The sequence below is a fragment of the Bos taurus genome, chromosome 7, assembly GCF_002263795.3.
Source record: "Bos taurus isolate L1 Dominette 01449 registration number 42190680 breed Hereford chromosome 7, ARS-UCD2.0, whole genome shotgun sequence".
Classification (NCBI taxonomy): domain Eukaryota; kingdom Metazoa; phylum Chordata; class Mammalia; order Artiodactyla; family Bovidae; genus Bos; species Bos taurus.
In genome coordinates, this window is record NC_037334.1 from 60,938,457 (window position 1) to 60,965,446 (window position 26,990).

The 26,990-nt window shown below is 42.7% G+C and overlaps 1 protein-coding gene across 1 annotated transcript in view; it reads left to right on the plus strand.

The window, feature by feature from the left end:
* ARHGEF37 (Rho guanine nucleotide exchange factor 37) overlaps positions 1-26,990 on the plus strand; it is a 56,916-nt gene that overhangs the window by 10,358 nt on the left and 19,568 nt on the right. The window contains 5 exon segments of the mRNA NM_001205932.2: positions 6,127-6,323; positions 7,755-7,878; positions 17,065-17,212; positions 24,940-25,139; positions 26,304-26,434. Of these exon segments, the coding sequence (NP_001192861.2) occupies positions 6,138-6,323; positions 7,755-7,878; positions 17,065-17,212; positions 24,940-25,139; positions 26,304-26,434 (789 nt within the window). The 5' untranslated portion in view covers positions 6,127-6,137.

Sequence of the window (26,990 nt, forward strand, 5' to 3'; positions counted from 1 at the left end):
ACCCACTCCGGTGTTCTTGCCTGGAGAATCCCAGGGATGGGGAAGCCTGGTGGGCTTCCGTCTATGGGGTCGCACAGAGTCGGACACGACTGAAGCGACTTAGCAGCAGCAGCAGCAGCAAGGATGAGATGGGGCTGCAACCAAGTGGGTAAAAAGGCAACATGAAGGAAGGATCCTCAAGAAAGAACTGTTCTGCATCTTGGCTATGTTGGTGTCAGCATCTTGGCTGTGACAGTGTACTGTAGTTTTCCCTGATGATGTCATTGGGGAAGTTGGGTAAAGGGCACATAGAACCTCTGCATTATTTCTTACAACTGTGTGTGAATCTCTGGTTATCTCAGAATTAAAACTTTAACTTAAAAAGCCTCTCCCCTTTGATACTCTTCCCAATTCCATTGCTCTAGCTCCCTTTGCAGAGGTTACTTTTATCCTGTGTTGATGGAAATAAATCAATAAACAAAATATAATAGGAATAAGAAGAAGTTTTATTTGAGCCCAACTGAGGACTTTAGCCTAGGAGACAGCCCCTCAGATAACTCTGAGGAGCTGCTGCAGAGAAGCATGGTTTGCAGCACAGTTTTACATTATTATGTCAGAATAAAGAACATCAAAGAGGTCAGGAATATACTCCTTCAAGGTTACAGAAAAAACAGATCAGGGGCTTCCCTGGTGGCTCAGTGGTAAAGAATCCAACTGCCAGTGCAGGAGACACAGGTTTGATCCCTGATCCAGGAAGATCCCACATGCTGCAGAGCAGCTAAGCCTGTGCACCGTAACTACTGAGCTTGTGCTCTAGAGCCTGGGTGCCGCAACTAGTGAGGCCCACGTGCCCCAGAGCCTGTGCTCTGCAACAAGACAAGCCACTGCAGTGAGGAGCCAGAGCACTGCAACTAGAGAGTAGCCCCCACTTGCCACAACTAGAGAAATGCCCCTCGAAGTGAAGACCCAGCACAGTAATAAATAAATAAATTATTAAAGAAAAAAGTCCAACAGATCAGCATGTTCACAGTAAGTCAGTATGACCTTGGCTCCTGGGGAGGGAGTCTTATCATCGAAGGCATACCAACATTGGTATTCCAGGAAAGGAGGCATTTAATCCTTAACATAGACATTCTTTACTTGTGGTCATTGTGCCATTTTCTTCAATAATTAAAGCAGATATGACAGTGTATGTCTGAAAAGTCACAAACAGCCCATTTTAGGTAGCAGAAAATCAAGTTAAATCATGTATAAGCCAGAATGACTTCCCTATACCTCAATATGTGAAAATTTCTTTAATTACCTGGATTTATTGCTAATTACATCTACAAAATATTTAATGCCTATGCTACATGTATTTGTCCCTAAACAAAATCTAGCATTATTTCACATATTTTAAACTTTTAAAAACTTTTTAATTTTTTTTCCTTTTACATTTTAAACTTTCAAGAAATAGTATTATTCTGGCTTCCCAGGTAAAGAGGGTAAGGAATCTGCCCACAGTGTGGGAGACCCAGGTTAGATTCCTGGGTCAGGAAGGTCCCCTGGAAAAGGGAATGGCAATCTACTCCAGTATTCTTGCCTGGGAAATCCCATGTACAGAGGAGCCTGGTGGGCTATAGTCCATAGGGTTGCAAAGAGTCGGACACCACCAAGCAACTAACACATACACTGTATATCCTTCTGGGACTTGCTTATATATTTTTTTTTTCCTGTTTACAACATCTGTGAGTATATCCATGTTGATACATGAATCAATAGTTTTTTTTTACTGTTCAGAATTCTATTATGTGATTATACCACAAGTTATTTATTCACTTGCATTGAGACATTTATGGTTTTTTCTGATTTTTTGTTATTTCATCAGTACTGCAGTGAACATTCCCATCTATATTTCTTGTGTGTATATGGAGAAGTTTCTCAGAGGTGGGGGTATATCCAGGAGTAGCACTCCTTGGCCTGATAGTTTGTGAATTTTCAACTTTTCTAAATATTGCCAAGTTGCTCTTTAGGGTGGTTGCAACAGTTTATATCATCATATCAGTATATGAGATTTCCCATTCATACAGAGTCACCAACATTTTATTTTCATATTTTGCTGATCTCTTCAACATAGAATGGTATCTCGTTATGTTTCTGTTTGCTTGATTTTGTTTTTGGCTGCACTGCATGGCTTGTGGGATCTTAGTTCCCTAACCAAGGATTGAACCCGGGCCCTCAGCAGTGGAAGCTCAGAGTCCTAGCTGCTGAACCCCCAGGGAATTCTTAAATTCTTAGTTAGTTCTTAAATATATTTAGATAAAGCTTTATCATTTTCTCCATAAAGATTTTGTACACCTATTATTATTTTTAATTGTATGTGTGGCTTATGAGATCTCAGTTCTCCGACCGAGGACTGAATTCAGGCCATGTCAGTGAAAACCTGGAATCTTAAGCACTAGAACGCCAGGGAATTCCCCATCTTTTGTTAAATTAAGATATTTAGGAAGGAATAAATAACACGTTGTTATTGAATCTTTTTATTCTTATGCTGCTATTTTTCTTTAAATGAACTCTTGAAAATTGTTGTTTTTGCACAGGAATATAATTTATTTTGGAATATTGATCTCCAGCAAAATTGAGAAATTCTCACTTTTTCTTATGTTTAATTGTTCAGTTTAGTTCAGTTCAGTTGCTCAGTCGTGTCCAACTCTTTGCGACCCCATGGACTGCAGCATGCCAGGCTTCCCTGTCTATCACCAACTCCCAGAGCTTACTCAAACTCATGTCCATCGAGTCGGAGATGCCATCCAACAACTATCTCATCCTCTGTTGTCCCATTCTCCTCCCGCCTTCAATCTTTCCCACCATTAGGGTCTTTTCCAGTGAGTCAGTTCTTCGCATCAGGTGGCTAAAGTATTGGAGTTTCAGCTTCAGCATCAGTCCTTCCAATGAATATTCAGGGCTGATTTCCTTTAGGATCGACTGGTTGGATCTCCTTGCAGTCCAAGAGACTCTCGAGTCTTCTCCAGCACTACAGTTCAAAAGCATCAATTCTTCAGCACTCAGCTTTCTTTATAGTCCAACTCTCATATCCATAACAGGATTACTGGAAAAACCATAGCTTTGACTAGACGGACCTTTGTGGGCAAAGTAATGTCTCTGCTTTTGAATACGCTGTCTAGGTTGGTCATAACTTTCCTTCTTCTGTTAGGTGCGTACCACTTCTGTCCTTCATTATTTATTTTTAGTTCACTTCACAGCAGTGTGTCTGTGTGTGTGTGTGTGTGTGTGCGTGTGCGCTCAGTTGTGTCCAACTCTTTGCAGTCCCATGGATTGTAGCCCGCCAGGCTCCTCTGCCCATGGAATTTTCCAGCAAGAATACTGGAGTTGGATGTCATTTCCTACTATAGCGGCTCTTCCAAACCCAGCGATCTAACCCACATCACTTTTGTCTCCTGCATTGGCAGGCGGATTCTTTTCCACTAGCATCACCTGGGAAACCTCTTCAAAGCTATAAAAGCATATAATTTAAAGAGATGGATAGTTCTACATTTGTGATGAGAAGGAGAAACAGGTAATTCTGTTGTACAGTGTTTGTTATAAAAAACACCCTGTCCTCTTCTCTTGCCTTCTCCAGGCACTACCAGGCAGTTCCTACTGTTGATTTTAGCTGATTGCACACATGTACTGTTCCTTCTTGAGCAGTACAATTTAGGCATTGTTCTTTGATTCTCACTATGGAGGATTAGACTTTAGCTCTTTTTGACTCCTTCTCCAACACCTTGTCCTCTCAGTACATAATATGAATTAGATCACTTGCATTATTACCTGCGTAGATTCTATTTATAGTTGAATCAGGTAGTGACGCATAATTACTTTTATCTTTTCTGCACAATCTTGTTTAATAATTTTTTTGTTTGTTGGTTTATTTCTTAGTTTCACCATGTATTGTCTATGTAATTGCCTAAATAAGGACCATATTCTCTGCTGTTTCAGTAAATTTGTCCTCAAGACATTCTAGTATCTAGCCCAGACTTTTTGCTGTCTGTCCCCAACAGTCAAACTTAGGATTTCTTTTGATCTATCTTGGGAATTTCCTTGGTCTCTCTCACATATTAGGTTACCAGTTTCCTGTATCTCATGTCTTTTTTTGTGTGATTTATTTCTTTATTTTGGTAGAACATAGTTTCCTGACAAGGAAACTATAAGGTAGATTCTCCAGGCCTTCAGGATTCTGAAATTTCCTCCTAGTGTGTTTAGATTTGATTTTTTTTTAAAAAAAAACTTACCCTGCTTGGGACTTGTACTTCCCAGATCTAACCAATAATATCTTTTATAAATTCTGGACAATTATTAGTCTCATCTCTTCATATATTGCCTCTTCTCACTCTCTTTATTCTTGTCCCCTGGAACACAGAGTTGGTACATGACCTTATTTCAGTATCCACATCCCTTAATTCTCTTTCGTATTTTGCATGATTTTCACTTTCTTTTTAGCAGTCTGGATAATTTCTTCATATCTATCTGCTCCTTTCCTATTTCTCTTTCCTAAATATTTAAAGTGTCCATTTAGTTTTTAATTTTGAAGACTAAATTTTTAACATCTGTAAGTTTTGCTTGGTGCTTTAAAAAATCATACAGGTCTTTATTTTTTGTGTGTCTTTTCTTTTCCTGCTTATTTTATAGTTTCTGACGGTTTGATTGTCTGATGTTCTGGGGATCTAATCCTGCTCTTGCTGTCTCTGATGATGCTCACTTACATTGGAGTTCTTGTAATTTTGGATTTTAAGCTCATCTTCAGGACAGGGTTATCTCTTGGAGTACCATGTGGCCTAGATTAAGAATGTGTCCTCCTGGAGACATTTTAGTTTTTCTGTGGGTATTAATACTAGCATTAGTCCAGGACTTCTTTTTTGTTGTGGCATATTTCTCAGCATTGAGTTCCTTGGAACACATGTGTAGTATACATTTGAACCTGCGATCCAGTGAAAGCAGGCCTGTTATGAGTTTTCAGAAAGAACTTTTCCTTTACTCAGGACCCAAGTCAAGATGAAGAAACATCTTTGTCATTTTCTGTGTAGGTAGAGGGGCATTTCTTTTCTACTCCCCCATTTCTCTAGTGTGCTTGAGGAAAGGAGCTTGTTTCCTGATTCTCCCTGGGCACTAATGCCCAAGTTCTGAATCACTGAGCTGGGCAGTGCTCTCTTCTTTGCCCACCCTGTCCACTTTGGCTACAGCTGCATCAGCTTAGCTGTTCCTGCTCTGGTTTTCCATTCCCTCTGGTTGGGGATCCCTGTTGATTTCCTTTACTTTCTTGCAATACTTGCCATCCAGTGAAAAGGCAGTTTGTTATAGCTGATCTTGCATTTCTAGGTGTTTTGTAGTAGGGAGATTTTTCTTTTCCATAGTATTGCCATTTGTACTTTTTAAACTTAGAGATGGAAGAGAAAAGAACATCTGGCTGGGAGGATCAGGAAAGGCCTTAGAGATGAATGTCAGAGCCTAGAGGCATGGGAGGGGTCACAGCAGGTGCAAAAGCACAGAGGCAGGAAATGACTATGCAGGAATGGAGAAAAGCATGTGACTTTCTTTCACTGGAGTGTCAGGGAAGAGGAAAAATGAGGCCAGAGGCAGAGGATACCAGATCATAAGCTTTGTTTCAGGAAGTTTACACTGGGAGCATATACAAGATGAATGGGTGTCGGGGGCAGCAGGTGGGAGAGGGGTTTGGATTTGAAAAAATGATTCTGGAGGCTGTGGAAATAGTCAAGGTGATAGGTAGTATGGTCTGAATGGGGTAGTGGCAGGTGAAAAGGAGGGAAGAGTTGGGAGAAAGAGGGTGAGAGAGTCAGTGAACCAGATAAAGAAATCTGGGTTGAGAGCTGCAGGGGGTGGGATGGGGGGGCGGTGGGGGAGCAAAAAAGGAAGAAAAAGCCAAGCAAGCACATTGTCTTAATCCTGGGAAATGAATTTAAAATGTCAACAATTATCTGAGCTGTGTTCTACCTTTTAAGATTTGTTCAAATACTAATAAATAGTTCATCTTGACTCTGTAGGCAACTAAAGATGTTTTTAGGCCACTTGGTGAATAGTTGTCTCTGGACTAAAGGCAGCATGTTCCAGTAGAGCTCCCAGAAGTGAATCTGGATGTGTCTGTCTTTCCAGAACCTGCTGACATGACGAATCATGGGGACGATGCTCTGTCCTCTAGAACTGGTGCTCCAGATGGGGATGATCGACTGTCTGAGGACAGATCCTTGCTCCAGCAGAGGCTGGCTGTCAGGGAACTCATCGACACTGAGGTCTCCTACTTGCACGTGCTCCAGCTCTGTGCCTCTGACATTAGGAGCCGCCTGCAGCAGGTACCTGGGTGGGACCACACTCAGCTTGTCTTTAGAGAGGCAGACATGGGTCCCGGCTTCTGAGACCTCACATCTGTTCCTGGGGCAGGCTTGATGGAGGGGAAAGTGGTGAATGTGAAGTCATGGTACTTCTACTACTGGCCCTGCAACCTTCAGCAAGGCTTTTGACACCTTGGAGCCTTAATATAAAAAGTGTTAGTTGCTCAGTTTTAGTATATTCTTCTGCTAAATGGGCAGAGAGGAATCACCTCAGAGAATTAAATGAGCTAATGGATAATATAGCCCTTTATTTAGTTTAGAACAGATTGTTTTAAGTGACCTATTTGTAATTGTCTCATTTAGAGGGTGGTAACATGAAAAAGTTATCATTACATGGGTTTCTAGTTTAGTATTCATTTTTTACATCTTTTTCGTCCCAGTTTCAGAAATAACATAGGCTCTCTTTCTAAAATTTCAACTATCCCCCAGCATGTAAGGTCCATAAGGGGAAAGGCTGTTTATTAATAGTTCAGTGTATTCCAGTTCTTGACATATAAATAATGGACTCCAATGACTATTTATTGAATAAATGAAATAAGCAGATAATGTAGATGAAAATCCTCCCTTATTTTACCCTCCAGAAATTGGGATATTTCCTCTGGAGGCATTAAACAAACAAATATAGATTGTTACTTATTTTAGCAAAAATAAAGCATACTCTAGATATTTTTCTACAGTTAGCTTCTCCCACTTGATTGTGCATCCAGGGCTTCTATCTATATATATATCCTATATAGGGCTTCCCTGGCAGCTCAGCAGTAAAGAATCTGCCTGCAGTGCAGGAGACACAGGAGGTGTGGGTTCAATCCCTGGATTAGGAAGATCCCCTGGAGGAGGGTATAGCAACCCACTCCAGTATTCCTGTGTAAAAAATGCTATGGACAAAGGAGCCTGGTGGGATACAGTCCATAGAGTTGCAAAGAGTCGGACACGACTGAAGCAACTGAGCACAGTCAACATATGTAGATATCCTGCATCCTTTTAACAGTGGTGCAGTTTAGCTCATAGGGGCTGGAGTTCAGAATGTATCTAAAGGTAATAGTGGTAGGTGCCAAGTGTGTCAGAGCTGGAAAGAAGTCCAACTTCCCACACTTACATGGCAGATGGGGAAATGAGAGAAGAAAAATTATAGTTGGCAGCAGACCTAGGATAATGCAGTTCAGCTTTCCTTTCATGGTGAGTGCTCCATCTCTTCCTCTCTTCTCTTAGAGTAATAAAAATACCTAACTTATAAAATTTCAAAGTCCTTTCAAACATTCCTCTGAAACGGTCTTCCCAAGAGAGATGGAACCCCGATGGCGTGACTATTCTGGACTACTGTCCGAAACCTACCAAAAAATCACTCTTATCGAACTCCTGAGCGACCTTCCACGGAGTCTTTGTTCCTTTTAGCTGCCACAGGGAGATCTGGATGTCCTGTTCTCAAACATTGATGACATCATCAAGGTGAACAGCAGACTGCTTCATGATCTGCAGGAGACAGCCTCCAGGGAAGAAGAACAAGTGCAGCTGATCGGTGAGCAAAAAACCAGGCAGTTGGCAGCCTGAGATTCCTGTGGAATTGTTCTAGGCATGTGGTCATTGCTGTACTTTCCCCAGCATTCCAGGGAGATGCAGCTCAATGAGAGGCTGTTTTGGGAGTCCCTGAAATACAGCATGTCAGAGCTGGCAGGACCCTCAGATGATATCCAGCCCAACCCCATCACTATAGACGAAGAGACTGAGGCCTCACGACAGAGAGGACATACTGATAGACACATAATTAGTTAGTGGTGTGGCTGAGACTCTATCCCAGGGTTTTTCACAGTCATTCACTCAGTAGGTGCTTAGTGATCACCTGCTGTGTGCCATTCACTGTGCTGTGTGCTGAGGTAACAGAAGGGTCCAGTCAACCAGAGGGTCTGATCATCTGTTCTTTTGGGTTAGTGAGTGAGAGAGACAGAAGATACACAGATAAACAGGAGAATTTTAAGTACTAATTTGTAATTTAAAGAATAACAAATATGGTAACTTTTGAGAAAAGAGAAGGCCTCCTGAGGAGAGGACATTTGAACTGAGACCTGTTAGGGAGGAGCCAGCTATGAGATGATCTGGACAGAGTAGAGAAAATAGGTATGCAGAGGCCTATTCTTTGGCAGAGATGAGCCTGGGATATTTGATGGACAAGGCTGGTAAGGCTCCAGGGCAATGAGTGAGGGGAGAGTATGGGAGATAGGATAGAAAAGGCAGAGAAGGACCAGATCCTACAAGGCCTTCTAGGAGTGTGGATTTTCTCCTAAGTGTGATGAGACCTCACTGGACAATTTTGAGCAGGGGAGTGATATGGTCAGATTTCTTTTTCAAAGATCCTTTTGGTAGTTGTGTACAGTGGATTGTGAAAGAGTGGCAAGAGTGGAAGTAATGAGATCAGCTGGTGGTTTTACCTTCACCTAGGTGAGAGATGGAGGTGGACTCCTGATTCTGAAATAGTTAGGATGACCAGACATAAAGGAGGAGGAATGAGTAGGTGTAAACCTCAAACTTCTGCAGCCCCTTCCTGTCTCCTGTTCTGGGGCTGCTTAATGAAACTTCTATGTTTTCAGATGGAGTCAGAGGACAAAGGTGGATGGGCTCAGAAAGGTAGATGGGTGCAGGCTCAGGAGTTGTGATGCACAGGCGTAGTGCTCCATGGCCTGTGGGATCTTCCCAGACCAGAGATTGAATCCATGTCTCCTACATTGACAGGTGAATTCTTTATCACTGAGCCACCAGGAAAGCCCGACTATTTCCTTTAAATGATAGAGGAATACAAAATTAAGGAACGAGATTTTTTTTAACAGTATCTAGGTAATATTTTTACCTTTTATCACTTTATCTATATTTCTGTTAATGGTGACCACTTATTTGAGTGAGATTTTTTATTACATTTTATTTGCACTGGATTTTAGTTGCAGCATGTGAACTCTTAGTTGAGGTATGTGGGATCTCATTCCCTGACCAGAGATCAAACCCGGGTCCCCTGCACTGGGAGTGCAGAGTCTTAGCCGCTGGACCACCAGGGAAGTCCCTTGAGTAGAAATTGTTACAGCCTCAGGTTGAAGATGCTCCAGGGATGTGGGGACTCTGAGGTCAGCATCTTCTGTTGGTATGGGTTTGAGATTCAACTAATTCCTTGTTAAGAGTCCTTACCTGTTCATCTCTGCCTTCCAGCTTAACCTGTAAAAAGTTAAGATGCTACTTGGTCCATGCCTGGTGACATCTCCATTCCCTGGCTTCCCTGTTTCCCGGATAGATTTGCCACATAAAATACAGGATGCCCTATTACATTTGAATTTCACATAAACAATGAAAATTATACTAAGTTTACTGAATTATACTAAGTTTATCCCATGGAATACTTGGGACATACTTATATTAAAACTTTCGTTATTTATCTGAAGTTCAAATTTAACTGAGCATCTTATGTGTCATCCTCCCCGCCCCTCCCCCCACATTTTGTCAAGCCTGTCCCCTGGCCTTTCCCGAGTGTACAGAAAATAGCCTTCTCATCCTCTGCCCTTTGTGGTTAGCCAAAAAGAGATACAGAGAATCCACACGGGCTTTTGTTTTCCTAGGTGCAACTTTGTGCTTAATCATGGCTGAGCTGGTTTCAACCAGCTCTTCCTATTCCTCTCTCAGCCCCCAGGCCCAGCTATGCAAGGGAGGCCCTTATCCCAGTTCCATACCACAGCATTTTAAAAGATTTTTGGACATCAGGCATGAACTTCCCAAGTGAGTCAGGTTCCGTGTTCTTATGAATGATTTCAAATGCAGCTCCCGGTGGAGTTCCCCCACGGGCTCCTGTCACTGGAAGGCACCGTGTTCTAGTTCAGTCTTATCTAAAAGAAATGCAGTGTGAGCCATGAATTTAACTTAAGACTATTGAGTAGCTCCATTAAAAAAACTAAAGCAGTGAAATGAATTTTAATGATATATCTCATTTAACCCAATATATCAAAATAATATTTCAACATGTAATTAGTATAAAACTTATTCGTGATACATTCTACTTTTTTTGGTACAAAGTCTTTGCAATCCAGTGTCATTTACACTTACAGCACATCTTAATTGGGATTCTCCATATTTCAAGTTCCCAGGAGTCATATATGGCTCGTGGCTTATAGGTCAAGTGGTTTAGAACAGGGGCTTTGGAATCTGACTTGCAAGGTTCTGTCACCCACATCTCGTCTCTGAGCCTCAGTTTCATGCCATCTGTATGAAAATAGTACCCATTTCGGTGCCAGCCATGACTATGGGTACCTAAATCAGTCCTGAATATTCACTGGAAGGACTGATGCTGAAGCTGAAACTCCAGTACTTTGGCCATCTGATGCAAAGAACTGACTCATTTGAAAAGACCCTACTTCTGGGAAACATTGAAGGTGGGAGGAGAAGGGGACGGCAGAGTATGAGATGGTTGGATGACATCTCCGACTTGATGGACATCAGTTTGAGTAAGCTTCAGGAGTTGGTAATGGACAGGGAAGCCTGGCGTGCTGCAGTGCGTGGGATTGCAAAGAGTCGGACACAACTGAGCAACTGAACTGAACATGAAATAGCCCTTTTTATTCTCATGACCTTGTTACTTATTGATTATTATTATTAGTGGACAACAGAGGATCTAGGTATGCTGCATGCAGTCCATAGGGTCCCAAAGAATCGGGCACAATTTAGTGACTGAACAAAAACATTATCATCCCCATTTTATTGAAGAAAAACCCAAGACTCAGAAAGGTTAAGTAACTTTCCTAAGGTCAAACAGCTTGACAAGGCAGAGTCATGATTTGAGCAGCTCCGTCAGACAACATCCTGCCTCCCTTTCTCATTTCTCCAGCCAGAGGTAGAGTGGCCTTTTGAGAGTAACTCTTAGCTGCTGTGACTTCTTTCCAATCTGTGACTAAGGAAGACAAGAGGAGAAGAAATAAGTCTTTGGTGTCCCTGTATTCCTGCCTGTTGGACAGCTCTGCTCTATGCTCTAGGGAAGTTTGCTTTCCTCCACCTTCAGTTATAGAAACACCCCTGCCCCTGGCCATGCTGGTGTGATGCAGTTTCTTTGGCAAAAGTCACATTCCTGCAGAAGAACCTAAGTAGAGAAGAATGTGGGAACCGCCCCAGGTTTCAGGGCTACGCTGTCTCCAAGTGAGGTCATCTCTGCAGCTAGCTGACCTCCCTATCCTATGCATTCTGCCTGACTGCAGTTTTGGGTAGTCTTTCCTGGTCACGTTCTCCCTTGTTCTGGGGGCTTCTCCTGAGGGAGTTCTTTCTGAGCATTGTCTTGACCAGCACTGGGGAGGGGTTTTGCTTCCTGTGGTGGTAGTCTTGCTGTGGGAGCCTTTGCTGAGAGCTGGACCATGCTAGTCCAGTTACTCCCTGTCTCAAGGGGGGCCGGGTACATTTCACAGGTACAACACACAGCATCAGCAGGCTTTAGGCTTAGCTGGGCTTCCTGTGGTCTGTGGCTTACTTGCCCTTTTTTGACTAATACGTTTCTCTTCACCCTCACCACTATACAAATAGTCTTGCTTTTTTAAAAAAACATTTATTTATTTATTATTGGCTGCGCTGAGTCTTTGTTGCTGCGTGGGCTTTCTCTAATTGTAGAGAGTGGGGCCTACTCTCTGTTGTGCACAGGCTTCTCATTGCGTGGCTTCAGTTGTAGAGCACAGGCTCTAGGGCACATGGGCTTCAGTTGTTGCAGCTCATGGGCTTAGTTGCCCCAAGACACGTGGGATCTTCTCAGACTAGGGATCAAACCAGTGTCCGCCGAATTGCAAGGAGGATTCTTATCCACTGGACCATCGGGGAAGTCCTGTAGTAGCCTTTTAATAGCTATTCCTCTTTCCATGTTTTACTCCTGATTTAGTCTCAATATAGTATAGCTCTAATAGACATTTTTTTTTTACAGCACTTTCAGATTTACAGAAAAATTAAGTAGAGGGAATTCCCAGTGGTTAGGACTCTATTTTTCTTCTACATATATTGCTTGATTGATGGCATTAAAATTGATTTATAATATTCTTAATATATATTAATAGTTTCATGTGTACAACATTTCATTTGATTTTATATATACTACAGTGTGCCCACAACTGAAAATTTAGTTTTTATTTGACACCAAACAGTTGACCCACTTTAACCGTTTTCAGTTCAGTTCAGTTCAGTCGCTCAGTCGTGTCTGATTCTTTGCAACCCCATGAATCGCAGCACGCGAGGCCTCCCTGTCCATCACCAACTCCCGGAGTTCACTCAAACTCACATCCATCAAGTCAGTGATGCCATCCAGCCATCTCATCCTCTGTCGTCCCCTTCTCCTCCTGCCCCCAATCCCTCCCAGCATCAGAGTCTTTTCCAATGAGTCCGTTCTTTGCATGAGGTGGCCAAAGTACTGGAGTTTCAGCTTTAGCATCATTCCTTCCAAGAGCACCCAGGACTGATCTCCTTTAGAATGAACTGGTTGGATCTCTTTGCAGTCCAAGGGACCCTCGAGAGTCTTCTCCAACACCACAGTTCAAAAGCATCAATTCTTCAGCACTCAGCTTTCTTCACAGTCTAACTCTCACATCCATACATGACCACTGGAAAAACCAAAGCCTCAACTAGATGGACCTTTGTTGGCAAAGTAATGTCTCTGCTTTTGAATATGCTATCTAGGTTGGTCATAACTTTCCTTCCAGGGAGTAAGTGTCTTTTAATGTCATGGCTGCAATCACCATCTGCAGTGATTTTGGAGCCCAAAAAATAAAGTCTGACACTGTTTCCCCATCTATTTCCCATGAAGTGATGGGACCAGATGCCATGATCTTCGTTTTCTGAATGTTGAGCTTTAAGCCAACTTTTTCACTCTCCTCTTTCACTTTCATCAAGAGGCTTTTTAGTTCCTCTTCACTTTCTGCCATAAGGGTGGTGTCATCTGTATATCTGAGGTTATTGATATTTCTCCTGGCAATCCTGATTCCAGCTTGTGCTTCTTCCAGCCTAGCGTTTCTCATGATGTACTCTGCATATAAGTTAAATAAGCAGGGTGACAATATACAGCCTTGATGTACTCCTTTTCCTATTTGGAACCAGTCTGTTGTTCCATGTCCAGTTCTAACTGTTACTTCCTGACCTGCATATAGGTTTCTCAAGAGACAGGTCAGGTGGTCTGGTATTCCCATCTCTTTCAGAATTTTCCACAGTTTTTGTGATCCACACAGTCAAAGGCTTTGACCTGCCCCCAATTCCCCTGTCCACCTACATTTATTAATTCTTATTCTATAAGCAAGAAATGTCCCTTCCATTCATTTTTTAAAGTTATTTTTAGTTTTCAAATTTTTAGGTATAGTTGATTTATAGTGTTATATGTTTTAATTGTACAGCATAGTGATTCACAATTTTTATTAATTTATTTTATTTATGGCTGTGTTTGATCATCATTGCTTTATGCAGGCCTTCTCCAGTTGAGGTGATTTTTGGCTTCTGTCTAGTTATGCTCAGGCTTGTCTTTGCAGTGGTTTCTCTTGTTGTGGAGCATGGGCTCTAGCTGTGTGGACTTCAGTAGTTGTGGCACCAGTTCATAATTTTTAATGGTTATAGTTATTGATTTTTTATAGTTATAAAATATTGGCTCTATTCCCTGTGCTGTACCCATTCGTTTCTTTATTCAACTTTTATATAAGTATAAACTCATGGATATTTGCTTTATTCCATGAGTCAGAAGCCAGTACTATTGTTATTCATTTTCTTGCTCAAATTTTACCAGCTTTGGCCATAGGGAGCTCTTTCCAGTTGACACCTGCGTCCTTTCAATGTGTCTCTAACAATGTGTGAGCACTTTCTTGCTTTCTGACACCACAAGGTGTTCTCAGCTCATCTTGTATTTTCCCTGCCCTATCCTTGCGATCAGCTTTTCTCCTGGGAAACCTGCTTCCTACCTTTGGTGTGCTTATTACTCCTCGGGTATCATTGCTTCTAGGTCCTCTTAGCTGATATTTAGGAAATACGTGTATATATACCAACACACGCATGTACACATATCTCCATTTCTTTCTATATCTGTCCATCTATGTTGTTGTTTAGTTGCTAAGTCATGTCCAACTTTTTGCGACTCCATAGACTATAGCCCACCAGGCTCCTCTGTCCCTGGGATTTCCCAGGCAAGAACACTGGAGTGTGTTGCCGTTTCCTTCTCTAGGGGATCTTCCCGAGTCAGGGATCAAACCTGCATCTCCTGCAATGGCAGTTGGATTCTTTACCACTGAGCCACCAGGGAAGCCCATCTATATTTATATATTTAAAATACATAAAACCATGAGTTCCTACTAATACCTCCAATTCCAGTCCAGTATCTCAGGGTTCATTCTAATCTTTCCTCTTTTCTTATTTGCAGCATCTTTCTGTGACAGGTAGAAATGGTTGCCATTATCTACAGTATATTTACTTATGTGTTCGAAGTTATTAGTCACTTAGAGTATTTTTTTTTTTTGGTTATGTTATATTTTAATAAAAATTACTAGCCTGTACTTTTGTGCAAAATACTTATGTTAATTTTTTCATACACCCTTCAGTGTGGTTATGTTATTCATTTGTAATAGAATTAGGTTCATTCCTTATTGTTTGTATTCTATTTGGGGTTCCTTCCACATCCTGGTTGGTCTCAGCTGTATGTTTATTTTGAGAGTATGTAAAATATTACCAGGGTTCCAAGATCAGAACTATATAAGAAGGTATATTCAGTAAAGCACTGTTCCCCTCTCATCCCTACTGTCCTACCCCATTCCCTGTTCTTTCCATCCCATTCTGTCTCCCCAGTAAGTAACTAATCTCATAAGTTTCTGTTTTTTTTAAAATATAGAATGTTACAACTTGGCGTGTCATTCGTGTGCAGGGGACTGCCAGTCTTTCTTGTATTGTTATAACTTTAGTGTAAGTGCTATTGAAATTGAGCATGGGCGTGATCCTTTTAAAACAAAAACTAGATCATTCTTGCCCCTGCTCAAAACCTTCTAGTTACTTCCTGTCACCATTAGAATAAAGCCTGAACACCTTACTACACTTAGTAGTAAGTGTAGTATTTACTTACTTCAAGTATTCACTTACTTCAAGGCCGTACATAATCTGGCTTCAGTTTCCTGTTTATTTTCTCTACTTTGTGCCCTTGCTCACTGTGTTCCAGCCACACCTGCCTTCTGTGTCACCTGCATGTCAGGCATTCACTTGCCTTAAGGCCTTTGTATTTGTCCTTCCCTAAGCCTGGCACTGCTCTTCCCTCAGACTTTCCCAGGGATGGATTCTTTTGGACTGTGATAAACATCCACATCTTTATGGAGGTCTTTCCTAAATAGATCTGTGTGTATGCTTAGTTGCTCAGTCATGTCTGACTCTTTGCGACCCCATGGACTGTAGCCTGCCAGTTTCCTCTATCCCATGGAATTTTCTAGGCAAGAATAAACTGGAGTGGGTTGCCATTTCCTACTCCAAGGGATCTTCCCAACCCAGGGATCGAACCCACGTCTCTTGTGTCTCCTGCATTGGCAGGCAGATTCTTGACCACAGTGATACCTCTAACTCTCTATCTGGCTTTGTTTAAATCTGTGGTACTCATCACTACCTGGCATCAGTTCAGTTCAGTTCAGTCGCTCAGTTGTGTCTGACTCTTTGTGACCCCATGAAATGCAGCACTCTAGGCCTCCCTGTCCATCACCAACTCCCGGAGTTTACCCAAACTCATGGCCATTGAGTTGGTGATGCCATCCAACCATCTCATCCTCTGTCGTCCCCTTCTCCTCCTGCCCTCAGTCTTTCCCAGCATCAGGGTCTTTTCAAATGAGTCTGCTGTTCGCATCAGGTGGCCAAAGTATTGGAGTTTCAGCTTCAACATCAGTCCTTCCAGTGAACACCCAGGACTGATCTCCTTTAGGATGGATTGGTTGGATCGTCTTGCATATGTAATATATAAATAAATATATTTATTTATTGTCTGTCTTCCCCATGAGAATATCAGCCCCATGAGGCAGGGTCATTATTTCATTCAAAGAACTTAGAAGAGTGCCTCATACACAGTCAGTAGATAAGTAGTTGGTAAGTTTTGGGGAAATGAAGTTTGTGTCAGGTGCTTTATGTGCATTTTTAAAATTAATCATCCCAGTGAACACTTGGAGGTGAGTACTATTTGTATTCCCATCTATAGATGAAAATATGGAGGGTCAGAGGGATAAGATACTCACCCTAGACTATGCTACTGGGAAAGGGTTGGCTGGAGATCTGGCCTTACTTCTCTCCGACTCCAAAGCCCACATTTTGACTATCCATGCTGTGCTGTAGGGTGTCTTTGTAAACAGGGTTTGGAATTGTACTTGCCATACATGGTAATTATAAAGATATAACATGAATGTGTTTTGTAAACTATAAAGCATTGTCCAAATGTGAGAATTATCAATATTATTGCTGTAATTATAGATACTGTTTATTAACCACACATACTACATCATTGTGTCACTTAATCCTACAGCAGCCTTTTGAAAGTGAGATGAAAAAGTGGGAGCTGAGGAAGATGAGGTGACTTGCCCAAGGTTACAGTGCTGGTTAAGCCAGGCAGTCTTACGTCAGAGCTAAAGCGCTTAGCTGTGTCACTCACAGCCTCCCTCTTCTAAGCAAGAGGACATGCAGAAACGCTTTTGAGAACTTGTTGCCTTTTCACTGTCAGGTAACGCATTTCTGGAATTCCAAGAGGAGTTGGAGCAAGTCTATAAAGTGTACTGTGCCAGCTACGAACAGGCCTTGCTGCTGGTAGAGACCTACCGGAAGGAGCCAGAGCTGCAGCGGGAGATCCAGGGCATCATTGAGGCAGTGCTGTGAGTAGAATGATCCCTATGGATGCCAAGGTCAGGGGCTGTTAAAGTCTCACCCTAGCTTGGGGCTGCTCACACTCTTTCAGGAGTGTCCTAGTCAGGCTGGGCTAGGCTATGCTGCAGAGACAAACAACCCCCAACTCTTTTAGTGGTTTCAGCCAATGAGGTTTCCACCTTCCTTATGCTCCAATGTGGGTTAACTTGGGGCTCTTCCCAGTGTCATGCTCACTCTGGAACTCAAGCTGACACCAGCCACTGTCTGGAACATGGCTGGTGACTTGGTAAGGAACAAAGAACTCTGGAGGGTCTCACACTGGTTACTAAATGTTCCAGGCCAGAAGTAATATCCATTGCTTCTCATAATTCAGAGTCCAGAACTAATCACCTGACTTAATCCAGTACCAGGAGGGCATGCCTTCCAGCCATGTGTTCAGAGGTGGAAAAGCAGAAACATTTGGTGAACAGCACTGTGCCCACCATAGGGAGGGCAGTGAGATGGTGGGAACCATGTGCTGTAAGCAGCAGTGGCAGGAAGCAGGCTTGCACCACCTGAGGAGAACTTTCTATAGATGGCTGGAGTCCTGCCCCACAGAAAAGGATCAGAACTGCCTTGAGGGGCCTCGCAGCCCAGAGCTGGCACCAATGAGTGGGAGCTCGGGATAGAGATATGTAGAGAATAAATTTTTTAAATTAAAATTTTGAACAGGTACACTTAACACAGTTTAAAAGCTTTAAAACATCTGAATTTAAACAGTAAAAGCAAAAGATCTCCCCTGTCCCTTCATCCATCCAATTGCTGCTACTACCTGCAAAGTCAAGGTAACCACTTTTAAATTCCTTATGGATCTTTGTAGAGTTCCTGTATACCTATACTACTACTACTACTGCTAAGTCACTTCAGTCGTGTCCGACTCTGTGCGACCCCATAGACGGCAGCCCACCAGACTCCCCTGTCCCTGGGATTCTCCAAGCAAGAACACTGGAGTGGGTTGCCATTTCCTTCTCCAGTGCATGAAAGTGAAAAGTGAAAGTGAAGTTGCTCAGTCTTATCCGACTCTTATCGACCCCATGGACAGCAGCCTACCAGGCTCCTCCGTCCATGGGATTTTCCAGGCAAAAGTACTGGAGTGGGGTGCCATTGCCTTCTCCGTGTACCTATACAAGTAAATCTAAATATATACTCTTATTTTCCCATCTTCTTATAAAAGTTTATAATTTTTTTCACTTATGTTATATCTTGGAGGTCTTTCTAATTCAATATATATACGTATGACCCTTTGAATGGCTATGTATTCTTCTACCATGTGGTTGTTCCAGTTTATTTAACTGCTCTCTATTGATGGATATTGGTTTGTTTCTATTCTTTGTAGCATTACAGATAATGCTATGTGATTATTCACGAACATATATTATTTTACTGAGGTGCAAATAAAAGTATCTATAAGTTAAATTTCCAGATGTGAAATTGCTAGATTAAAGGAAGTATGTGTTAATAATTTTGATAATATTGCAAAATTTCTCACTCTAAAGGTAATACCGGTTGATATTCCCATGAACAAATATAAAGGTGTTTCCCCTCAGCCTGGCCAGCAGAGTACATTGTGAAACTTCAGAGTATTTACCACTGAGATAGGTGAAAAATGGCATCTCAGTAATGTTTCATTTTGTATTTATCTTCTTATGATTAAAGTGGATCATCATATATTTAAAAAGACTTCTATTAGGACTTCCTTGGCGGTCCGGTGGTTAAGACTTCGTGTTCCCAATGCAGGGGGCACAGGTTCAATACCTGGTTGGAGAATTAAGATGCTGCATGCCATGCAGCATGGTCAAAAACAAAAAAAAGCTATATCTTCCCCAAGCTTACCAAATGAAGATAGATGAAGGCCATCTTCTGGAGATCAGAATAGTATAGGAGGAACAGAGGTTATTATTGTTATTTCATCTTACTTAGGCATTTCCTGTTTACACCCAAGAGAGTGTAGATTTTGGTCTTTAAAGCTAGCATTATCTCATGTGGATCCTCCTGCTATCTCTCTTCCTTCTCTCCCTTATCTATCCTTAGCTCTTGTGCCCCCTGAAGCCTTCTTTTGAAGTAGCCATGTCCTAGCCCCTCCCAGCCTTCAAAAAAGCCTACTTTCGGGACTTCCCTGTTGGTCCAGTGGCTAAGACTCCGCTCCCAATGCAGGGGGCCTGGGTTCGATCCCTGACAAGGAGCTAGATCCCACATGCAGCAACTAAGACCCAGTGCAGCCAAATTAAAATAAATAAATGATTAAAAAAAAAAAAGCCTACTTTCATTTTCTTTTATTCCTTTGATCCCTTCATGGATCTTACAAACTTAGGCTTTTGTAAGGGTCACTAAATACATTTCTACAGGAGTGAGGCAAGTAACAGAAATGAGGGAAGCAGGACGCCAGCTGTGAGACAAAAGGGAGTAATGGAGGCTGTGGCAAATCAGAGCCAGCAGTCCCTGTATAGAGTGTAGCTGCAGCCCAGCCTCAGCTGATCACTGTTGCATCAAGTAGCTTTTGCTATAGCATATCACCCCAAATATAGTGGTTTAAAATATAAATCATCTCCAAAATGTGTTTAAAGCAAATATTTCTCAAGGTCACATTTGTGCATGATAGCAATTTAGCTGGACTCAGTAAATGATTTTTCTAGTCCTGGCTGAACTCCCTCACATGTCTGTGATCAACCATAGGTCAGCTTTGCTGATGCTGGCTGGACTTTCCTATGAACGTGGGACACACGAGCTGACTCAGCTCTGCCTTTTGAGATCTTGGCTTAGAACTGGCATGCTGTGCCAGGCTCGGGAGGTGGAAAAATAGTCCCCACTTCTTGGTGGGAGAAGCTTCAACGTCATGTTCAAAGGGTATAGATACAGAGAGTAAAGTAATTGCAGCCATTTTTTTGTAAACCATCTACCTCAGTTGCTGTGTAGAAATACGATTCCACTGTGGCCAGATCCTCTGATCTTTCAAGAGAAACCAGAAGCTTTGATGTAAGTCTCCGCAGTGTTAAATATTGGCATCTAGTTCAGACATGTTAGAAGCACTGTGTGGGGGCCCCTAGTTGGCACAGAGGCTGCTCTTTGTCACATCTTCTGCACTCTGGTCTTTCCCAACTAGGCCAGACATTTCTCATGGGCTTTGGCGCCAGGCAGCCTGGCAACGAATCAAGCTCTCTGCTCTTTATTCACCTTGGCAGGAGCCATTTAGTGTCTCAGAACCTAGTTTCCCTACATGTAGAGTGGGAGTAAAAGCAATAGCTCATGGGGATGTAGACTCATTGAAGTGAAGCCGCTCAGTCGTGTCCGACTCTTAGCGACCCCATGGACTGCAGCCTACCAGGCTCCTCCGTCCATGGGATTTTCCAGGCAAGAGTACTGAAGTGGGGTGCCATTGCCTTCTCATTGCATGTAGACTCATTGCATGCAGGTAATACTCAGTAATTCCCTAGTAAGACCATAGCTATGGTAGTTATCTTGGTTAGGAAGGGATTATGCTTCCCTGAGACCACACTGTAGTTCTCTGCTCCTTCAGTCCCAGTGCTCCCTTTTTATAACAGATTTATTATCCTGAGTTACATTCTGAAAAAAATACTCCTGCCCATATACATAATTGAAAAAATAAACATAATGGCTTAGCTATAATTAAAAGAGAAATAAAGGAAGGTAATTTCTAATAATGTAATATGTATTACATATGTAATATATAATATGTATAATGTAATGTATGCAAATGCTTGGGCACCGCTGCAGTAGCAATCACATGCTTATAAGCGAAAAAGAGTCAGAAGCCATTCTGTACACGAAGTACAGAAAAACAAAAAAGCAGAGAATATGTGTACCCTGGAATGACACAAACTTGACTTCCTTGTGTATGATAAGAGAAAGAAGGAAACAACATAATTGAAGTAGGGATAATATTACATACTGGGAGGCAGAGAAAATGAGGAATGATGTTCTTACAGATGGCCTGTGTTGTATTTACAAAAGGTAGTATCATAGTAATTCCCAGTGTGAAGATATGTGACTGGATGGAGTCCAGGTGTCACAAAAATATCTCAGTTCTTGAAACTGCAGCCCGTTTCAAGGCATTCATTCAGTCTCTGAATGTTGAGAGGGGCGTATGAAACGTAGAACAATTCTCCATAATGCAAGACTATCCTTGCAGGGTATTCTGCTTCCCTGGGACCCTGTCCACTAAATGCCTGCAGCACCCCAGAGCCTGCAGGTTTTAAGATTGCCCTCAATGAAATCCCTTGGTCTAATGTTGCAGCAGGAACGACATCCTTTCGGTCATCCCAATTTTACTCTGTGTATTTACAGGAAGACAGAAAATAGACTTCCTACGGGAAAGTATAGACATTGGATGGTGGGTGGATGGATGGATAGATAGAATGAATTTTAAGGGGCTCCTACTATGTATGCTGCTCTAGAACTATTAATCACCTTCCTCCTGAAACAGTCATCCTGGCTTTCTGTGCTGATGATCATGGGGCTCTTTCTGGAGCCTGGCTGACTAGGATCACACCAGCTGGATATCCAGAGACGATAAATGGCACCATCTCATTAGATCTTTGTGATTCCAAAATATATGCTACCTCCCACTTTTTATTTGGGTGGATGAGTTGGTGAGGTGTTTAGTTTATCCTAGTTCTTAAGGCTGGAGAAGGCAATGGCACCCCACTCCAATACTCTTGCCTGGAAAATCCCATGGACGGAGGAGCCTGGTAGGCTGCAGTCCATGAGGTCGCTAAGAGTCGGACACGACTGAGCGACTTCCTTTTCACTTTTCACTTTCATGCATTGGAGAAGGAAATGGCAACCCACTCCAGTGTTCTTGCCTGGAGAATCCCAGGGACGGGGGAGCCTGGTGGGCTTCTGTGTATGGGGTCGCACAGAGTCGGACACGACTGAAGTGACCTAGCAGCAGCAGCAGCAGCAGCTCTTAAGGCAGTGCTTCCCACCTGGTGGCCCATGGAATCAGAGGCTTGTCCTTACAGCCACAGAAAGCTTTGCCTTAGGGAGACCAGTCTAATGGCACAGCTTTCAGTGGGGAGGAGAGGTGGATCAGTCTAACACAAAGCACCTGCAGTTCCACAACAACTTAGGCAGAGTGTTGGGAGAAGACACATAATCTGTTTTCCTTTATTGGCATTTTTTGTTTAAGTATGAAAATAACATACTTATTGAAAAAAGGAAGTTTCAAACAATACACGGATTATGTAAAGTAAAAAGTATAAGTCCATTCCCCCTTGGTTTCCTGTTTCCCATGCCTCCCCCTAGTAGTTAACATGTCCATCCAAATTTGATTCTGTGTATTTACAGACAGGTAAGAAATAGACTTTCCATGGGAAAATCTAGATGTTGGATGGATGGATGGATGGATGGTTAGATAAATAGAAAGAATGAATGAATTAATGAATTTTTAAGGGACTCCCACTCTAGATTCTAGGACTTGTTTTTTCACTTCACCATAGCCATGAATTATTTTACCATGTTCCTTTTTTTTTCCTCTTTTAACCATGTTCTTCTTTAATGGTTATATAGGGTTCTTTTCCAGGGCAGCTTATAGTCAGCTCATCCCCTGTTGATGGATATTTGAGTTGTTTCCCAAATTTTACTGTCACAGAATTGCTGAATAACTTCTACCTTTATCCATGCTCACTTGAGTTAATATTTCTGTGGGTAGATTTCTGTAGTAGGATTGAGGGAATTGTATATTTCACAAGTTGCTAAATTAGTTTCTAAAAGATCCCACCAACTGATACTCTCACCAATAGAATGTAAGAGGACTGGTTTCCCCATATTCATCCAACTCTGGGTGAGTCTTTCAATTTTTTTTTTTTTTTGGCCACACCATGTGGCATGGGGAAATCTTAGTTCTTCAATCAGGATTGCACCCATACCCCCTGCATTGGGAACACAGAGTCTTAACCACTAAACTACCAGGGAAGTCCCAAGTCTTTAAATTTTTATTGCCCATCTGATAGGCTACAAAAAGAGTTTTCTCCAAATTACTTTAGAAAGCTGTAAAGAAAGAGGTTGCTGTAATTCTGTAGTTCTTGATGATTGTGGAGAAGAGAAGTAATCATCTCTTTGAAGGCTCCCTGCCCTATTTCATCTCTGACTTGTGAGGCAATAGTTGTCCCCATGAGGCAGTTATCCTTTTCCCATGAAAAGTAAGCCCAGAGGACAGAGTTTTGCAAATATCTGACCACTGTTTCCACCTCTCCTGCCCACAGTCAGCCAGGCACTAGGAAACCCTTTGGTGAGAGCAGATGGTCAGCACAGACATATCCTGACAGATAGTTCAACCCCTGTGTTCCAACCTTCTGCAGTTAATGGGAGGGAGGGGGTAGTTCCCACCTGCTCTGTCTGTTCCAGGCCTTGTGGCTGATCTTTCTTGGACATTTGGTCTGGAGGTTTTTTCCATAGGAAGAACAGTAAGAGGCAAAGGTACTGTAGAGAGCCAGATAATGGTCATGAGAGGTATTTGTGAGTCTTCATGGAGGAGGCATGCTTAGACATTGATGTTTGAAACCCTCACGTGTTTCTCAGAAGGTGGGTCTGAGGGCTACTGGTCGTGATCAAAGAAAGACTGTTGGAGCCTTGTCCCAGATGCCATGGACTTGGGCACTCTTTCTGCAACTTCCAGACATCATCAGGAAGGGGGCTAGAAATAATCATTTATGCATCAAATGGTACATCTGGAAGGGACCTTGACACTATTAGTTCCTGTGTTTTGTATTTTCCTTTTTCAAATTAAAATTTTCAAGCCCTATAGAAAAATAGAATAATGTAATGAACACACACACCCGTCACCTGAAATGAGCAAGTATAAATGCCTTCTGTTTGCTGCATCTAATTTTATACTGAGTAATTTAAAGGAAATTACAGATACTATGAGTCTTTACCCTTAAATACTTTACACACCTTTCTAAACATTAAATTCCTATGATTAAAAAAAAAAAAAGTTTGGAGGGGGCTGTGCCCCAAGGCTTGTGAGATCTTAGTTCTTCCACTGGGGATTAAACCTGGGCCTACAGCAGTGGAAGCACTGAATCTAACCATCAAACCACCAGGGATTTCCCAAGTTCCTGTGATTTTAAAAGCGCTTCTTTTTTAAAGCAGCAGGACCATTTTTTAAAATGAAATACCATGTGCGTGTCCAGCAGATGGAGTTGTGCTTGAGACATACCCAAGTGGAGATCTCAAGTAGGCTAGTTGACCATGAGTCTGGAGCTCTGGGCAGAAGAAATGGAGATCTGGGTTTGCCATGTGTTTAAAGCCGTAGGACTAAAGGAGCTCAGGAAGAGAGTGAGTGGAGAGAGGAGGCCCCTGGGCACTCCAGCATTGGAGAGAAGCCAGGGGAGTGGCCTGTGGAGTGAGAGAAACAGGACAAAGGGCATCTCTGGGGCCAAAAGAAGAAAGTGTTTTGAGAAAGAGGGGAATGGTCTGCTATGTCTGCTATTGAGAGACTGATTAAGCTGAGGACAGAGAACTGACCTTTGGATTTAGTACATATGGGGAAGCGAGGTCCAGAAAAGTGTAAAGTGAGAACTAGCAGCACCTGGTGAGGCAACTGAGGACCCCCGAAGGAGGGCAACTTGCCTGAGGTCACACAGCGAGTTAAATAGCAGAGCTGGGACTAGACCCCAGGCCCTTTGGTGCCCCCAAGGGTGGACTTGACCTACTTAACACCAGCCTTCTCCCTCAGGCCGCAAGCGGGACCTTCAGGACTCAGTTTCTTGCTGGTAATTCCTCTGCAGAGGATTACCAAATACCCATTGCTGCTGCAGAAAATTCTGGAAAACACACTCCCTGATGCCAGTGCCTATGCTGTCCTTCAGAGGGCTACCTCTGCCCTCCAGGATGTGGTCACCAACATCAATGAGTACAAGAGGCGCAAAGAAGTGGGTAAGGACTTGGGGCATTTAGGTGATACATTAGTGAGAATGCTTCTAGTTAACAAAAAAACTCACCTCAAACTGGCTTCACTAGTAAAGGGAAGACAGTCACTTATGTAACCTACAAGTCCAGAGGTAACGTGGGCTTTAAGTAGGATTTAGTCTGGGAGCTGGTGTCATTTCCCTATAATTCTCTTGTCTCTGACCTTCACTATGTGTCACTTGCCTCTTCAAGCTGGCCTCCCTCATAACAGTAAGTGGCTATTGCTGTCCTAAGACTCACGTCTGAACACCACACCTTCCAGGAGAACGTGGACCCTTTCTCCGCTTAGCTGTAAACACTAAACTGGAGCTTCATTCTAATAGGATTTATTTGAGTCATATGCTCACCCTGAACCAGTTGCCATGATTAGGGGTATGCCATGAACTGTTTGGCTTATGCCTGGGTTGTAAGCCTTTCTTTGAACCTGTCATTGTGGTAAAGGAGTGGGGATCGTGTGAATTGGCTTATAAGAGTCAGCAACCACTCCCTGAACTAAAGTGAAATCATTCTTATCCAAACCACATGGCTGCTATACTAAGGAGAAATGAATACTGGGAGGCAAAGAGCTGTGTATGTATCAGGGATGAGGGTAGAAGGAGAAAGTGGGGAGATTGTTGCCTCTCAAGTTGCTAAAACAGAAAGGTCTGCAGAGTGTCACAGTGTCCTAGGGAGAGGAAAAACTTACACAACTAAGACAGTATAGTAACGATAATTTAGCTAACGTTTACTAAGGGGTAGCTATGACTTGTTTTTTTCACTTATTATTTTGTTTGATCCTTACGATAGTCCTGAGGTTGGCACTGTTAGTCTCATTTCACAGTTGGGTAAAATGAGAGCTTAAGTCATTTGCTTCATTTCCATCATCTTCTGTGATCTCCCAGCAATCCTGGGAAGTGGTTGGCCTCATTTACAGATGAGGAAACTGAGGCGCAAGAAATCAAGCTGGTATGAACCTCTTCAGTCAGTGAGGACTCTGAGCCCCATGTTTTACCTCCAAGATTTGCCATTCTAATGAGTGTGACCCTGACGTTTGAGAAGAGGGCCTAAGAGGTGCCCAGCTGGGATGTCAGGGTGTCTTACTTTCCTGGGTCAGCTCTGGTCCCTGTGCCTCCTTTTCCTCTGTTGGTGCAGCCTCCAAGTACACCAAGGTGGAGCCGCTGAGCCTCCGGGAGCGACTGGCTCGCATCAATACACACACCCTCTCCAAGAAGACCACCCGGCTGAGCCAGCTGCTGAAGCAGGAGGCGGGGCTCGTTCCCAGGGTGAGCAATGGACTGGAGGAAGGGTTGTATGCCGGCCATCCCAAGGGGAAAGATGGTGCGGTGGTGAGGCGGAGTCTTAGACTGCTTTCAGAGATGAGAAGACTGAGGCCAGGAAGGGGCAGAGTAGGCACCCTCACTTGATTCCTTTGTTTAAAGTTTGCTGGTTTTTTAAAGATTTTTTTGCTGTGGACCATTTTTAAAGTCTTTGTTTGAATTTATTTCAATATTGCTTCTGTTTTATGTCCTGGCATTTTGGCCACAAGGCATGTGGGATCTTAGCTTCCTGTTCAGATCAGTTCAGTCGCTCAGTTGTGTCTGACTCTTTGCAGCTGCATGGACTGCAGCACACCAGGCCTCCCTGTCCATCACCAACTTCCGGAGTTTACTCAAACTCATGTCCATTGAGTCAGTGATGCTATCCAACCATCTCATCCTCTGTCGTCCCTTTCTCCTCCCACTTTCAATCTTTCCCAGCAACAGGGTCTTTTCAAATGAGTCAGTTGTTTGCATCAGGTGGCCAAAGTATTGGAGTTTCAGCTTCAACATTAGTCCTTCC